This window comes from Coffea arabica, chromosome 6c (genome assembly GCF_036785885.1).
Source record: "Coffea arabica cultivar ET-39 chromosome 6c, Coffea Arabica ET-39 HiFi, whole genome shotgun sequence".
Taxonomy (NCBI): domain Eukaryota; kingdom Viridiplantae; phylum Streptophyta; class Magnoliopsida; order Gentianales; family Rubiaceae; genus Coffea; species Coffea arabica.
The window spans coordinates 18,046,582-18,063,618 of NC_092320.1; the positions used below are offsets into that span (position 1 = coordinate 18,046,582).

The 17,037-nt window shown below is 34.8% G+C and overlaps 1 protein-coding gene across 1 annotated transcript; it reads right to left on the minus strand.

The window, feature by feature from the left end:
- Positions 1 to 8,735: 8,735 nt before the first annotated feature.
- Positions 8,736 to 13,304, minus strand: LOC113691723 (probable glycerol-3-phosphate dehydrogenase [NAD(+)] 1, cytosolic). The gene is made up of 6 exons (XM_027210006.2): positions 13,046 to 13,304; positions 11,679 to 12,715; positions 10,747 to 10,968; positions 9,756 to 10,003; positions 9,233 to 9,372; positions 8,736 to 9,033 (listed from the first exon to the last, which is right to left on the minus strand). The coding sequence occupies exons 2-6, from the start codon at positions 12,337 to 12,339 to the stop codon at positions 8,910 to 8,912; spliced, it is 1,395 nt and encodes a 464-aa protein (XP_027065807.1). The 5' UTR covers positions 12,340 to 12,715; positions 13,046 to 13,304; the 3' UTR covers positions 8,736 to 8,909.
- Positions 13,305 to 17,037: the final 3,733 nt, after the last annotated feature.

Sequence of the window (17,037 nt, forward strand, 5' to 3'; positions counted from 1 at the left end):
GTGTTAAGTAGCTGAGTTGATATTGTCAGAGAAATTTTGAAAAAATGTTAGAAATGAGCGTGCAATAATGGAGCCTCTGGTCAAAGTTTTAAAAACTATTGATAAAGATAATAAACCAATATTACCAATTATTTATGAGGCAAAGGATAGAGCAAAAATGGCTATTCAAAAATAGATGGTACAACCAACTTCATTGTGATTTACATCCAACAGGTAATTTAAATATTACATGCAATTTAAATATGTAATATATATGTATTTATTTATTTTCTAATTTTGTGGTTTTATTATATTTAGCATATCTTTTGAACCCAATCCTTCAATATTCTGGAACTTGTGTGTTTAATCTGGATGATGTTCGAAAAGGATTAAAAAAAATCATTGCAAAGTTGGAGCCGAATTTAGATGCACAAGTTGATTCAATAAATACGGTATTCATTTGATTATTTTATTTATTTATATTAATGATTATATTCATGAACAAATTATAAAATTTTAACACCTATGTATATATTATTTTTGTAGATCAAAATTTTTGTAGACAAAAAAGAAGGATTTGGAAGTGTTATTGCAGCAAGAGCATTATCGAAATATTTACCAGATTTCCACTTAATTCATACTTATATAAATATTTAAATCATATTAATGAATTTAATATTTTTATAATCTTAAAATAATAATAATAATAAATTATTATTATTATTATTATTATTATTATTACTTTGTTTGTTTAGACGAATGGTGGTTTAACTACGGTGAATATGCACCAAACCTTAAAAAAATTGCAGTGAAAATATTGAGTCAAACCTACACATCTCTGGTTGTGAGCGAAATTAGAGTATATGGTCATTAATTCATACAAAACTACGTAACTGTTTGGCAGTTAAAAAATTGCATAAATTAGTTTTATGCATTACAATATGCGATTAAAGGTGAAAATTTTGATGCATCAACCAACTAGCTGGGTCTGTTTGGATAGAGTGTTATTTCAAATATTATTTAGAATAATTACTGTAGCACTTTTTTGTGACGTGATGTATGTGAGATAAAAAGGTGATTGGGAATATAAAAAGATAGGTTGGAAAATGTGTTTATGATGCAAACGAAATATTATTTGGAAAAAATGAGGTATCTAAACAAACCCAACTGATGATTTCTACGACCCAATTGACTTAAATTACATTTTTTCATCAAGATGATATATTGGATGATTGGATAACAGAAAATGAACAACCCACATTGCTTGAAGATAATCTGAATTGGTTCAACAAATACGAAGCAGAAAAGTAAGACTAAACAAACCAGTAAGCATACTGTTTCATCATCTTCGAATAAAAGCGACAGTGTAATGATGATGATGACAGTGGTGACAATGGAGATGGAGGGGACAATTCTTTGAAACGCAGTGGTGGTTACAATCAAGATTGCCAACAAATAGGCAATATTTTAAAACTCGGACCGTCAATTGAACCAGTGAGGTGAAAGGGTCGAGGTTCAACCGGTCGGACCGGTTCAACCTCGGTTCAATGAATTTTTTAAAAAATAATTTAGATAAACATATATATGCATAAAATAAGACATGCAATGGACTAATTTAAAACTTTATATGATGAAAAGTTCATTATTTTTGAATAATTTGGATTTTCAAAAATAAAAATTTTAAATTATAAGTTAAAACAAATAAATTTCATCTCAATTTCAATTATATATACCAAAAAAATCTTAAATCCAACCCAAAAATATCACAATATTTTGAAATTATACAAAATTCACGTCTATGAGAATTTGACATTGTGAACTTAAATTTTAATTTACGTCTTTGAGATTTAAAGATTATAATTTAAAAAAAGGAAGTTTGGAGTTCGAAAGAAGTCAAGCGAATCGAAAATAGAAATGCAAACTTGATAAGAAAACAAAAAATGAGATAAAAGTGAGTAGTTGTGGCATTAAATAATTTGGGTTAAAGAAAAATAATTCTTTTTTAACTTTTTTCAATTTAATGGACAAAAACAAAATTAAAAGATAGAAGAAAACATCAATAAATTAAAACTAAATAGGTTTGATTAAAAAGGGATTGACGAAAGAAAAGATGAGAGAGAATGAGAGAGTTGAAGATTAGAAAGAAAGAGTCATGAGAGAATGAGATTTTGTAAAAAAAATAAAAAAATGAAATATAGATGTTTGTTTTATATAAATAAGTTATCAAAAAAGGCAAATAAGATGTGATGGTGCAATGATTACTACATTGGTCTTCTATTGCAAAAGTCTTGAATTCGAATCTTGATAGAAACATTTTGCAAACATTTAAAAAAAGGAAGGGAACTCGAAAACCGGTTTAACGGTTTTCATGGTTTTGACCGGTTTGACTGGTTTTCTGGCAAAGTCAACCCAAGCATAGAACCGGACCGGTGCCATGGCCGGTTCGTGGTTCAACCGATCGAACCGGCTGGTCCGATCCGATTTTCAAAACACTGCAAATAGGAGGTATATTATAGGTTCAAGGACAAGACAATTATTATGCCACTCAAGATACTAATCGTGACTATCGTTCTGACATAGAAGCATAACGTCAATTCCTCAATAATTTAACTCAATTTTCGAGTGAGGATACTTTCTCCCACTGTTCAGCGCCACAAAGATAGAGAAAAGTCGATAAGCAGATGCAAAATTTAGATATACACCCAACCTATGAGTATGAATCTATCCAAAACTGGAGCACTAGTCAATTTGGATATGGTTACGATCAATCATATGGAATCACCCCTGACTATTACAGTGAATATGGGTCATTTGGTGGATCTGGATAGGTCGAAAGGTCTACTAGCATTCATAGTAGTGAATACTATGAAAAAGAAATAGATAAATCTCATGACGGTTCTTCTTTTGATTCCAATAGCATTGGATTTTATGGTCATGATTCTACTGCATCATATAGTAGTAGCGATAGTGTTAACTATCGAGGGTTTGGATGCTACCATCATATTTAGTAATTCATAAGTTCTTCCGTCTAATGATTATGAAACATCTAGTCAATCTTTACATCCAATAAATACACCAGATAGCTCTTATACACTATCTACTCAAGGTCCTATGCCACTTCCACATCTATTTTACCGTTCATCTAGAAATGAAGGTAATTTTGAACCACATCGTTATTCTACTTGATATTAACAGGTACAAAAATATAAAGTAATAATATATTTTTTACATATTTGCCTTTTATTTAATATGATTTCTTTTTGTTTTTGATAGGAGATTGCGAAATTATTCCAACTTTAGGCTATAAATAAATTCTTATTTTGTATTGTTAATGGTTAATATTACTTTGCAATTATTAGTTTTAAAATTGTGGTTTGTGTTATTTTAATTTTGTTTGTGATGCCATTGTATTAAATGATTAAAAGTACTTATTGTATTTCATATGTATAAAATAGTACATTTTACAAATTTTCTTTTGCTATTTTTTATTTTTTATTTTTTTTGCATACTTTTTTATATTATTAACAATTTTTAGAATATTAAATGCTTCAAAATTTGCGTCTCACTGAAACCGCGACCGATATACCAAGACCGACGTGGAACGTTCCCAACTGCGATCGTGACTTTGAACCTATGTTTTCAGACTCGATCCAAGTATCGACTCAGTCGAGCTAAGGGGTCAAGGATCAATGGATCTGATCGGATTCGATTGGGGTTGAACCAGATGACGTCATAAATAAAAATAATTTAAAAATTAAAATATTGTATGTAAATACCTAAAAGCATGTTAATATTAATAAAAGTATATTCATATATATTTGATGTTTCAAATATATTTAACAAGAAAATATAAAGAAATTAGAACAATCGAGTTTTCTGAGTTTGACTGAATTTTTAGAGTAACTCAGACTGGACACTTGGCTGGTTCCCAATTCGACCGCCCCGCCCGGTCCGGTCTGAGTTTTAAAACATACCTTTGAGCCATGATTGTATGCGAGAGTACTAGAGTAGATTGATCATCAGCATCCAGAACTTACAATGTAACCTTGGCTTAGAGATAAGAACTTCACTGAATTTCAGTTGTGTAAATTTACTGCATGACCCTGGAACTGCATTCATGCTTCAACTGGAGCAGCTAAAGCACAAAGCTATATGTATGTATAGCTGCTAGGTCGACTTGAACTTATCTACTGCTAGGAATCAATTGGAGAGACTTTCAATCCTAGGCCTAGTATTTTTGCACAAGAATAACCTTGACCAAAATAAATTCTGCAGAGATTTGTTTTTACAGTTCGCAAGAAAATTGTCATGTCCACTTCAGTCACCCATCAAAATCATGATACTTTAGAAACAAACCTGACAGTAGCATATCACATTTTTGCTACTTTCATAACACAGAATTAAAGTATAAATGAAGTGATTTTACTGACAATCCAAAGGTCAACCTGATTTAGTCTATACCCTTATTCATCCTTTAGTTACAGTTTAATTCGTTACAATGCTGCTCAAGGCCGTCAGAGAAGTACTGAAGGTATGAGAGACATGGGTTTCTGTTTCTACTCAATCATAAGGGTTGTTCAGATTTCATATCCTGTGCTTCTATATGGCCCCTTAGCCCATTTTCCTGGAGTTACTAAACTAGCATAAGCAGAAGAGAAAGTTTGCCGCAAGTAATGGAACTGACTTTTCTTTCCGGTATGATTTTTATCCTAAGTGTAACTCAAAACATCAATTTCTGACTATAACTAGAGAGGCTTGAGTAGTCCTTTTAAAAAACAGCAAGCTTTTCAAGAAAATTACCTTGTTGTTTTATAGGGCATCTTCAAAATGCGGTAGAGCTCAACTGAGATGACAAGCTTGTTTTACTCGGGATGCAGTAAATTCTGATTGGACTGACTTAGAACTTGGGAAGTTAATAAAGTGCTCCCAATTACAATAAGGAGTAGACGAGTAGCAATACAAGTTTCCTTTGGTGTGGTAAGGAGAGTAAGGTTCACTACTTTCATGAGACTTCATACAGCCATCTAATTCCATTTCCATAGAATCAGAAGGAGGTAAATAATATTACTTCTCATCTTAGTTTTCTGAGTCCCATGATTTCCATTGCTAGGCAATTGGCTCATCTTAGTTTTCTGAATCCCATGATAAGTGCTATTACTTTGCCGGGGTATGTATAGTGTAAAGTTTGTTAAAAGATGAATTCCCTGCTTTCCTTTTGGTTTTCTAAGTTCTTTGATTATGCATCCAAGTCTTTCTTTGGGGAAAAGTTAAAGACTTCCATCCATTGAAACTATACTCCTAATGATCTTCGTTGGAAATTTGCAAGCTATGAAACTATACTCCTAATGATATGAACTGATACTCTACATCCAAATGAACTGAAGTACAATCTGCAAATTCTACTGACTTGCTGATGCCTGGCAGCCATGGTTCAAAGTCACAGTCGCGGTTGCGGTCACGGCTTGGACCATTCCTCGTCAGTCTCGGCATATCGATCGCGGTTTCGGTGAGACGGGAATTTTTGAAATATTTAATATTCTAAAAATTGTAAAAAATATGATAAACAAAAATAATTAAAAAATTAGTAAAAATAATAAAAATTCGAGTTGACTCGGGATGACTCTGAGTGATTCGGTGTGATTCGATCGTTTCAATCCTTCACGGTGACGTCTCGGCGAGTCAAATATCTCGGAATCGTATCGTCCCAGTATTGTCTTGGGCCCTCCTGAGACGGTGACGACTCGGCCGGATCATCTTGGACTCAGCCGAGACTTTGAACCATGTCACTTAAGAAACAACACCTTAACCAAAGGGCGTCTTTACCTCCTAAATTATGATTAGAAAAAATTGCTTTAGCTAGATCATACATAAACAGAGGTTTTACAGAGGATTTTAAGGTACATTTCATCTGGAATTAAGTAAATAAAGAAGCTCAGGAATGAATGCAGCAGTGACTGATGGAACTGCTGCCTTTCTTTTAGAATTCGACTACCCACACAATTCAAGGGCTGCAACCTAAAAGTATCTTCTTGCTGAGCTTTTTTCTCATACGGACCCTGTCCATCCATGGACGATCTCACAAGCACGATGGACCAGGTCTACAACAGACCTTATCTTGGTTCAAGCCATAAAGAAATTATGATAGAAATGCAATACTTAGTAAATTTCAGGACACAAGTTAATGTGTTGAATGATTGAGTGATACCATCAAATTATTCTGTTGGAACATAGAGGTTCCCAAATGCAATACTACATCAGAGGTAATATATGCTGCCATTATAATTACAGGTCCGGTGCCTTTACTGTCCACAGAATCAAATATAAATCTTTGGGTACGTTTAACTATTCGATTACCATTACTGCAACTTTACAAGAAAGATTTCCATAACATGAATTGTTACCATTATTAAACCCCACTCAGTAACACACTGCAAAAACCCTTCCGAACTTAGGATTCTACCCCTCTTATGATTCAATCCACACTAGTTAAAGCAATAAGAATTGCCTAGTATTAAAATATTAGTCCGTGGAGAACATAAACAACATTAGCGGGATGGAACTAAATGCCAGTTTTATGGTTTCGACTACAAATCCTCAGTTGGCTTCCTATTCCACCCTAATCAGGTTTCAAACCCTAAATCTTGCAAATCCAAACTATATTCGTTTCCCAAATGCTTCGTTTCAAACTGGCAAAAGTTGGTCTAAATGCAAATATACTTGTAAACAGGCTACAAAATTTGTTCCCAAGGTGAAGACCTCAACTATAACTACTACTGATTGTTCTGTTGAACATGCAGATTCTAGTAGTAGTTTAGAACCTAGTTTGCAGTCTTTCGAACAACTGCTTGATCATAAAGATTATCATACTTTCGAAGAGAAGGTTGGTTTACTGATGGAGTATTTCTTGATCCATTGTCGGGTTGTTGTATTCATAAAATGGTTGTTGAGGATTTCACGTATTCCTGTAGTGATGAAGTTGGCATGCCTGGATGAAAATGTTGAGAAAAGTTTGGTAAACCTGGTTGATGAATTTAGCCTGAATGATGCTAAAGAAGTCAGAAAAATCGAGGAACACAAGACTAACAATGTTCCTGTCAAAGCCGTGGAACATTTTCTGAAAGAAAGGTGCAAGTCGGATACAGATTTAGCCATAATCTTTCAACTTTTCCTTCTTTCTTTCACTTCTGAACATTAATGATCTTGCTTTCGCTTTTATGATGAGAGAGGCACTGGATAAATTCTTGTTCCCAGTAATGGATGATGTGATTAATAAAAATATGTGACGTAGCTGAGGAGAGTGCTCATATTGCGATGGATATTATTCATAAAGAAGGGGAATTAGAGCCATCAACATCACAATCATAGCTGAAAACGTATGCAGAGGAGTCAAGGGAAATATGGGATATATTGGCAACAACTGTGGGAGAACTAGCGGCGGGGTATGCACACATGTTAAGAGAAGGCAGGCAGGAGATCGCAGAAGTTAAGATACTCGGGACTTTTAGTACCGCAGCTAGTGAATGTGGTATAGGTTAACTAATAAACTCTCCGTGCATGGACTTGGAAGACATTGCAAAGGAGTTAGTAACCTCTTTCGGAATTGGTTTTGTCAGTCCTTCCTTTTCTGATCAATTTAAACGTCATGAGTACATTTACAAACTTTGCAAAACTACAAAACTGTTTAACAGCATTTTAACTGATATCTTTAAGCTTGGAATGACGGGTTATTGGTTTTCCTTTGAGCAGAAGCAGGATGAGGAAGATGGTGCAGGCAGATTAGATTTGTCAGAAGCAAAGACAACCTTGCAAAGGCTTCTGTAGAATTATTCGGTTTAAGAGAGTTGTTACAGATTACAAGGTGCCACAGGAACTTCAGTACCAATTCTACTTTCCTAAGACAATTGGGGAAGTATTTAGCACTTTCACATTTCGGTTGTAGGAATACATTGAAAGACTGTCGATGAAGATTATTTAGTAAAGGATAAGAACTTGAAGGATTGTCTTGCACAAATAGTACAAGCGTTGATGGATATCTATGAAGTAAAAGCAGACTTGCGGGCGCCGTATTCTGAGAAACTGAAGGAACTCAAGGAAAGAGGAAAATGGTTAATCCGACAGTCCATTACAGAACTGATTGAAGGTCTGGAAATTCCATCCATCACAAAGATGAGTCTACTGGATACGACTTCATCCCATACAAGTTATGCTGGAGAGGATCAATTGAAAGAAGCTTTGGCGAACTTGGAGGATATGGTACTTCATGCTAGAAGCTAGAACTCCTAAGTAAACTAAGAGTTGAAAGGTAATGTTAAAGCTTATTAGGGTTTATTAGTGCTATTACTTTGACTTAGTTAAATGAACCAAGAAACTTATTTTGACTTGTTTGGTGAATATGAGAGGAATGATAGCTTTTCTGTTTGCCTCCTAAGTCCTATTAGGGGCATAACTTAAAGTAGATGGTGGAGTAATATTCACTTCAATTACGGCATAATTAGCCTGCAAGCATCTTTCTGTGTTTCTTAAATTTCATCAAACAAAGTATGTAATAACTATGAAGTTCAACTTGCTATCTAGACCAAGTGCTGCAAATAAAAATGGCTAGGGGCTGAAAAGTGTGATTGCCTTTGCAATATGTGTGTGGATTTGGGACAATCATCAGCATCCAGAAGTAACAGTTCATAGAATCTAAAAACAGAACCTGGAAGCTATGGCTTTCTGCAGAGTTCTGTATGCATCTAGGAAATCTCAGTATGGAATTTGCTGATTAAGAAGTATTTCACTGCAAATTGCATTGTGCATGTTGCTGCATTTGACTCCAGACTAAAAAATAAGTTCAAAAGAAGAGGTCACATTGACAATTCTAAATTCCATCCGAAGCAATTTATACACTTATTCAACTTTAGTCACTCTTTAATTTGTCGCCCTGCAGATCAAGGCTGCCCAAGAAGCGAAGGCCTGTAGAAAGCATGAGTTTGTGCAATCTCTATTCTGTCCCGGGGATCATTCAGATTTTCATCCCTTAATGCTTGAAGAATGGCCCGTACTCCTTGTTCTCTGGAGTCACAATATAAGCATTAGCAGAATAGCATTATTTGCTATGATCAGAAAACTCGACCTTTTCTTTACTGTATTGAGGATAATAATTCAGCTCATAGGCATACATTTCCCTCTATGTAACTTGAAAACTCAGAAGTATACCCAGATTTAGGCTTAAGCAGCATTGATAATTCAGCAAGTTTCTCAAAACCATTACCTTGTTATTAGTATTTTGTACAGTGTCTTCAAGATGGGGCAGAGCTCGACTGGCGCAACAGGCTTGTTATCCTCAGGATGCAATACACTCAGACTAGACTGACTTAGAAGTTCATAAAATGCCCCCACAGCAGAGACCCCCTGAAAATAGTAGAAACTAATAATACAAGTTCATAAAAGTTTGAAGGCTTCCAATTGCTTGAAAATACACACTCAAGGCCATATTTGGAAGTTCTCAGGCTATTTTACTGTGTTTATATCAATGGATATGTTATGGATGCCTAAATTTTAAATCGTCACGTCTCTAGGACTCGTATCATTATATGTTAGATATTCTTGGAGGTACATTTAATATTAATTATGAGCTACCTATGATGTTACATAGCTACAAAGATATGGAAGAAATGTTAACAAACACAGGAATTTCCTGTGAGAAGAATATCCTCCAGGTTAAGTGCAAGTGAACGTAGCTATTTAATTATATCAAGTTCCTGTTATGAGTACAAGAGAGATACAAAATATACCTGAATTGTCCCTTTGCCGCTGATGCTATCCCCCATATCCAGGCTTAATTCTCCCTTGGCTATCATCTGACCATACCAGGCATTGCGCCCCTTCAACAAGGTTACGTAAGTGTCGGCGAGTAAAGGGCCTGCAAGCTTCTCTGGTTCTTCCGTCAATAAATGGGTGATGAAAATCATTTCTGATGTACAATGTGCGAAATATACTGACTTGCTGGTAGCACTTTCATTAGTTAGTGCTGCAATCATTCCTGAGGAGAAAATGAAAACTCAGGATTTGAATCCAGAATAGAGAACTGCTATTTTAATTTACGACCTGAGAAGGATTGTAATTTATTCAACAGTGAACTAAATGCAGAATCCTTTGCTCAATTATGTTACAAATCATTGACTCTGTAGCCAAAACTCCTTCCCATTTTCCCAATCAAAAAGAGAAAATGGTGCAAGTTTTGTTCCTTCAACATTCTACTGTCCGTCTATATATGGGCAGGCATGCTGAAAGCATCTGATTGATACAGCCATTGCTCAAGTCATAAACAAAATGTTAGGGAATGCCAATAACCAGCAAATGTTGCAGAGACAGAACTCAATCTGCTCAGGGTGTGAATGACAACATAATTGGTGTCACATGCTAAAAGCATCTCCACTGCAGCTATTCTTCGAGTCATAAACAAAATGATAGGGGATGCCAATAATCAGAAAATGTCGCAGATATAGAACTCAATTTCCTGAGTGAGACAACATAATTGGTGTCTTATCTCAGACGATTGTGATACCTGTTTTCTTTTGGCTTACAAACTTCAATGACAGGGAAAAAGAGAGAGTGAGCAATTACTACCTCTGGAGACTTGGATAACCATACAGATATATATATTTTGGATTTCTTCTGGTTTTTCTAGGGATAAATGAATTCTAGAATAGCTAAAAGATCAATCAAAAGTTCGATCATAGTTAGACGAGTCTTTTTCGAAATTATTGTAGAAATTAGACTTACCTGCACCTATAGCATAAACATTCTTCAAGCCGCCCATAACTTCATGTGTGACAAGGTCACTGTTGTCCCATACAATGAAGTAAGGCTGCCTTAAGAACTTTGCGAGTGGTATTCTCCATTTTTCAGCGCCACAAATTCGAGCATTAGCATATTCCTTGTCATAAATCTCTGAGGCAATGTTTGGTCCACCAAGATAGAGAATGTTCTCTATTGGTACTCCACCTAGAGGCAGATATGAGTCGAATATATAAAAACTTTACCACATGGATTGGAAAGTATGAAAGGTGACATTCAGGTGTCTTGAAGATATGAACCCTAAATTTCCAACGCTTTTCAGTTGAAATGATATGGAAAAGCATGTCGAATTAGAAGCAAAAGGAGTCTTCATTTTAAGCACACTGCTGGCTGTCATATTATTGTCTAATTATGATGTGTGTCATACATACATGGTAGATCAAGTTTCTCTGGGATCTTGACCGAAAACTACTTCACTCGAGGAATTACAGTTTGCGTCTCTGTAAACAAATTTTTCTTGAGCTCAGGATCCTTATGTGCTTTTCCTTGAGTAGAGACGGATGCCATTGAGATCTATTCATATTTGGGGGATTTCTGGATACCTTAACGAACTATATTAAAAATCATCTTATCTAAACTGAACCTATTTAAGCAAAGAAAATCCCAGAGATTAATATCCCACTGAGCCTTCCTTTGCATGTAATTGAAGCACTTGCTACGTAGGAATGATTAACAAAATGTTATATTGATTCTCATTTCTCAACTGAATTCAAGTTCTATAACTATTTCATATTTCACCTGTCTGTACTATTGTTAGAAATTTGATAAGCACAAATGTTTGAAAGAAGTACACACCTACATGATGAAAAGATTCAAGGATGATTAAAAAACGCGAATTAAAAGATGGACATTCTTACTTGCACGAATGATCATCTGCGTAGGGGTTATTATATGAGGAACAGGATCCAGTTCAGCCTCTATACCCTTAGCCAAAGAAATAATAATCGGCTTCGTTATTCTTTCTTTCCAGTACCTGCTGATTTCCACAAACACTTCCTGTGTTTCTGTAGAAGGCAATCCATTCACCACAATATCGGCATCCCAAACAGCCTCCTGCAAGTTGGTGACAACCTTCAAAGGACAGAGTGGCGTGTCAATCATGTTCAAGCAGAAGCCATCTTTTAGAATCTCATCAGCATACAGTGTGCGATCGCCCAATCTTGCCTCAACATACTTCAAATATGCGCATCGCCTGATCAACCTCCTTAATACATCCTCCCTTGAGTTGATTACCTCGAATAAACGCTCTGCTGTGGCTCTATCAACTGCCCTTCCTGGCCTTCTCCATATCCTGATCTGAACCTTATCTCTGAACTGGCCATAGCTATCTTGGAGCAAAGCTGCAAAAACACTACCCCATGCACCTGCTCCAACGCCAACAATCCTCAACAAATCACCGTCAGCCTTGCCTAACAACTGTCGAAGCTCATCAAGCTTCTCTTCAAAACCATTTTGATGCTGCATTGCACCATTCAAATGCACCTTATGATTCGCCACTTCAATACTTCCAACCATCATTCCTCAACCAAAGTTAGCACAATTAATGAACAAGGGTAATGTGGAGAACCAATCAAAACCTACGGATATGAAGAAGGGCTTCAAAATTGTACCTAACCTTTGTTTTCAGGTCCAAAATCTGATTCTTGTTACTACTATAAAACAATCAGGGGCTTAAATTAACAATGAGATTTTTCTTGTGTTGCATCACCAAAATCCCAACTCATTTGATTCTTCTCACCTAAACAAGATATTCCATGACATTCTAGTTTTACCCAAGAATCCAACTACAAATGCTCAAGTCTTCTCAACTGCGCAATCCTTATATTGGAATACACTTCAAAATTTTATATGATCTTTCTATCCCAGAAATTGAATTCTGAAGAAGTGACCTGCCCTGATGGTCAGGATAAGAAGAGAACAGATTATATACCAGTAGGATCTTCACCTAAATCAGAACTAATCTTTCATCTCCCTCCACTCAGATTTTCAAACCAACCATTCTATTGTATTTAAACTTCTTCTAGACCAAGTAAAAGTGACAAAACCGGATCAAATGAATGATGTAATTGTCTATGCAAGTTTCTTGGTAACCAGTGAATGGATATATATAATTGACTAAAATTGTGCTGTAAAATAAATGCAGCCTTGTACTATCCGCCCGAGTTAGTTCATCTACCAAAAAGATAAAACCAAGAATAAACAAAGCAAGCAAAAGAATTCTAACCTTCAGTTGTTGATTGCTGCCGGGCCGAATCAAAACTCAAGAAAATGAATAAGAAAAAATATCAATCAATTAACAATTTCTAGTCATGTAGACCCTGCAACTTTTGTTGTAAGCTAAAGAATTTCGTGTGAGGTAGAAACATGAAAATGGCATGTATACGAGTAATGTATAAGTATTCTGAAACAAGAATCTCATGATTTCATGAAACTGAAGTTTGATTTGTCAAAGAACATTTATGGAAACTATATACAACCTCTACGTTAATTTCTTACCAAAATATGTGCTCATTTATAAATTATGTACCACAAATTTTTTTGGTGCTAATAAATGTAGCAAGGGAAAAAGAGAGTTAAATGTTGGATGGAAATTGTTGAATTGGGAGGGGTGCCCCCCAACCCCATGGCATTAAAGATTTGATGAGGAGGAGCTGCCAACTTCCCCAACGGTCATTAAATTGGAGGGAAGGTGGTGACCTGACTTGAGGGCTTTCTAGGACAATGAGGATTTCTTTTCTTTTCTTTTCTTTTTTTTCCCCTTTATCCTTCTCTCCAATCTTTTGCACCTATATCTCTACTCCTGCTTCTACACTATGTGAAAGGAAACAAGCCCAACTGTATCATTGGGAATCAATGGATGCCGAGATTCGAAATCTACTCCTACTCTTACGGTCTTTGTGGTGGTCAACAGCCAAATGGTACCGTTGATTTTTTTTCCTTTTCTTCTTCCATTCAATCTGATGACAGAGGCTTCTTTCCACTGCCAATTCTCTCTCTCTCTCTCTCTCTCTCTTTAAGAAATTGACTCATTTTTCGAACCGACAAATGTATCATTGCTATTAGTAGTTGTCAGATAAAGTTTTGGTTCCATAAGTGGCGAACCGACAAAGTCCATAAATCACTTACATATCGGGTCGGTCTCACCTCAATGTCTATGAAATTAATTTGGCGATATTAATGGTCCGAATTTGCCATAAAGAAATTTGGATCGTTCATTCAAAATTTGCATCGAAACAGTTCAGATTTCTTTCAATTTTTTTATGATAAATAAATGAAGGGGGACAATCGTAGGGGTGCATTTTGCTGGTACCCGTCCCAGACCAGTCAATCGCCTCACCATTTGCAAATAGCAAAACTGAAGAATATGTATCAACTATAAGTAGCTCTCATTCCTTCAAATGATTCATTTATGTCCATGCCTACATTTGCAGTTATGTGTACAAGTCGTCGAGTCTGGGTACGATTTAGGTCTGAGTTTACATCCGAGTTTTGACGACAAGAACTCAGATCATACATAAATTCATGATTGTCTTTCATCGTCCGGAGAAGGGTTAGGTTGGACAATAACGTGGGAATGATTGATTATAAGTAGAAAGTTCTGAATTTACTTATTATGATATTACTAGCGTAGATCCACAAATTTAGATCTTTCCGATGGATCGGTTAGTTTAATAATATGTTTCCCTGCTGTTTCTTTTTCTTGAGCATCAGACGGGACGGGGAATTAGCCCCTAAATCAGAAAAATTAATAAGAAAAATAATAAACATAAACAAGAAGAGTAAGGAAGTGGATCGCAGTTGAACTGCCATTAATAGATCAGACGATATAACTCACGATGACATATATGAATAATAGATACATAATATATAAAAGCAAACCGGCCTATTGGTATCCCTGAGAGCAATCCATACAAACAGATATGTCCGTGTTTTAATTCCTTTCGTGGAATCAATTTTAAATAGCTTGTCTTGCTTGATAATAGGTGAATAATAGGTGAAGTGGGTGGATTGATTTTATTGGGGTCGTGTCCTAGAAGGATTAGGCAACAAAATCTTTCGAGAAGTACAAGTTAAAGACTAAGCGTCCCGTCTGATTAAAAACAATTAAACTAACCGATCCATGCTATCAGAATCAATTAATTGTTAGGGTTAGATACGAAATGTTCCTTGCTATCAGAAATGAGCAGTAAGTAAATCACCCTCTATATCCTTCAAAACAAAAAAAAAAAAATACCCTCTATATTCATAAAATACACACAATATTTCTTGAAGACTAATAAATATGTATCACATAAAATTACCCTCAACGTTGTTAGCGTAATTAATGGCTTTGATAGAACATTTTCTCACAAGGATAAAGTTGTCCTAAAAATTGCTAGTACCTAATAGCTCCATGTTATGTTGTTGATGCTTTCCGATATGAAGCCAAAACTGCTCAATTCTTGCTATTATTTGGCTACACAGACATAAAATTCTAATCCTAAAAAATGGCAAAATAACAATAACACAAAGAAGATATTCAAAAAAAAAAATACAACAAAAATGAATATCGACTCTTAGAACTGCATATACATAAACTTTTTACACAAAAACAAGAAATATATATATACAGTCAATTTTTTTTAAAGTGGAAGGTTTTAAATTCACAACCTCCTCTTCTTACGTTACCATCCAATCTAACCCTCCTACAAGGATAAGGTCAACTTAAGAAAATGAAGATGTGTATGAAGTACTAGAAAATTGTATGAAATGACATTTTTATCACACATGTCAAACAAATTTTGCAAAATGACATGTTTTCTCGTCCCATGATTATGATTTTCTTCTAATGGAAAGGTAAATTTGAAATGAGATTTTTGTCCCCTTTGGCGACGAAAGAGTAAAATTGGCACTGTATTAATTATCCATGGTGTATTGGTCTTTTTCTTGTTTGTGTAGACGAAAATTTTAAATTAGTGTTTGATGGAGTCTACCTGTGTGAGATTATTTGCTACTCATGCCTAATTGCAGTTGCAGAGGCATCGTATTTTCGTATTTAAGCCTAAAATTGATCATACGAAACTATCCATTTGCAAGCAAAAACAATCTAGGGATAATATCAGAAATCTCCCTTGAGATTTCTCTTAATATCATCTAGTACTTTTAAGATTTTAAAAATATCACTTACATTCTCTCGTAATTATAAAATAATTATATTAACCCTAACTTGGTACATAATTTATATATCAAATAAATGGAACTCCAAAAATTAAAGAAAAAAAAATAAAAAGTCACATTCTTCTCTTTCCTATTTCTCAAACATTCTCTTTTACTTATTTTTTTAGATGACTGTGCGATTTTTTTATTTATAAATTATAATACATTGAATATTAATTATCTTTTTCTTTTTGTGATTATGATAAGGTGGGGTATGATTTCTTTATTTATTTTGAATTGACTTTTATAATAATTTAGTACAACTTAAAGGTTTATGTGATGGGTTGAAAAGAGATTGAGGAAAAAAAAAGTTCGTAAGAAATCTGTTTTAAGTATGTAGAATTGAATTGGTGCTCGTATATTTCTTTATAAATATTTTTTATTTTTTAAATTTATATTGTCATGGGCTATAACTTTGTGATGTGATGCTACAACTAGAGGTTTTTTTTTAGATGGTGGTTCTTTTTTTTTTTTTTTTTGAGTAAACAAAGCGATTTAAGAATATTTTTATTTAGCAAAATTAGCTAAAGAGTAGTTTGGGATTTTTTTTAAATTTTGCTACACAAATAACAAAAGTAAGGAAGGTAAGCGGTATTTTTCAAACCTTAAAGAGCGCTAAATGATATTAAGAGAAACTATATGATTTGTTTCTGATATTATCCCAACAATCTATGCTGCCTTGTTACTTTCCATTCTGTAATTACATATTTCCAGTTCAGTCCCTCTCCTCCGTCCCTTGAGCCTTAGCAGCGAGAGATAGAGAGTCTGAAACATCAGTGTAGCTAGGGCTGTCAACGGGCCGGATTCGGGTCGGAATTCATTATTTTGTATCCGGACCCGAATTATTATACCGGAATCGGACCCGATTCATTTATTCGACGGGTCTTTTATTCTATGTTTCGGATTCGGATTCGATGGGTCCCGAATTCGGGTCGGGTCTACCCGCACAAATTTAACAAAATTTACAATTTCTAATAAAAATGAGAAAAAAATATATTTGTAAACTAATTTCTAACTAAT

Bases quoted from the DNA above. Each gene is read 5' to 3' on its own strand.
- LOC113691723 (XM_027210006.2), bottom strand. From the start codon at position 12,339: ATGATGGTTGGAAGTATTGAAGTGGCGAATCATAAGGTGCATTTGAAT. The intron at 10,004-10,746 runs GTAAGTCTAATT...TTTTCTCCTCAG, and splicing joins TGTTTATGCTATAGGTGCAG to GAATGATTGCAGCACTAACT. The intron at 9,373-9,755 runs GTATATTTTGTA...TACTATTTTCAG, and splicing joins GCGGCAAAGGGACAATTCAG to GGGGTCTCTGCTGTGGGGGC.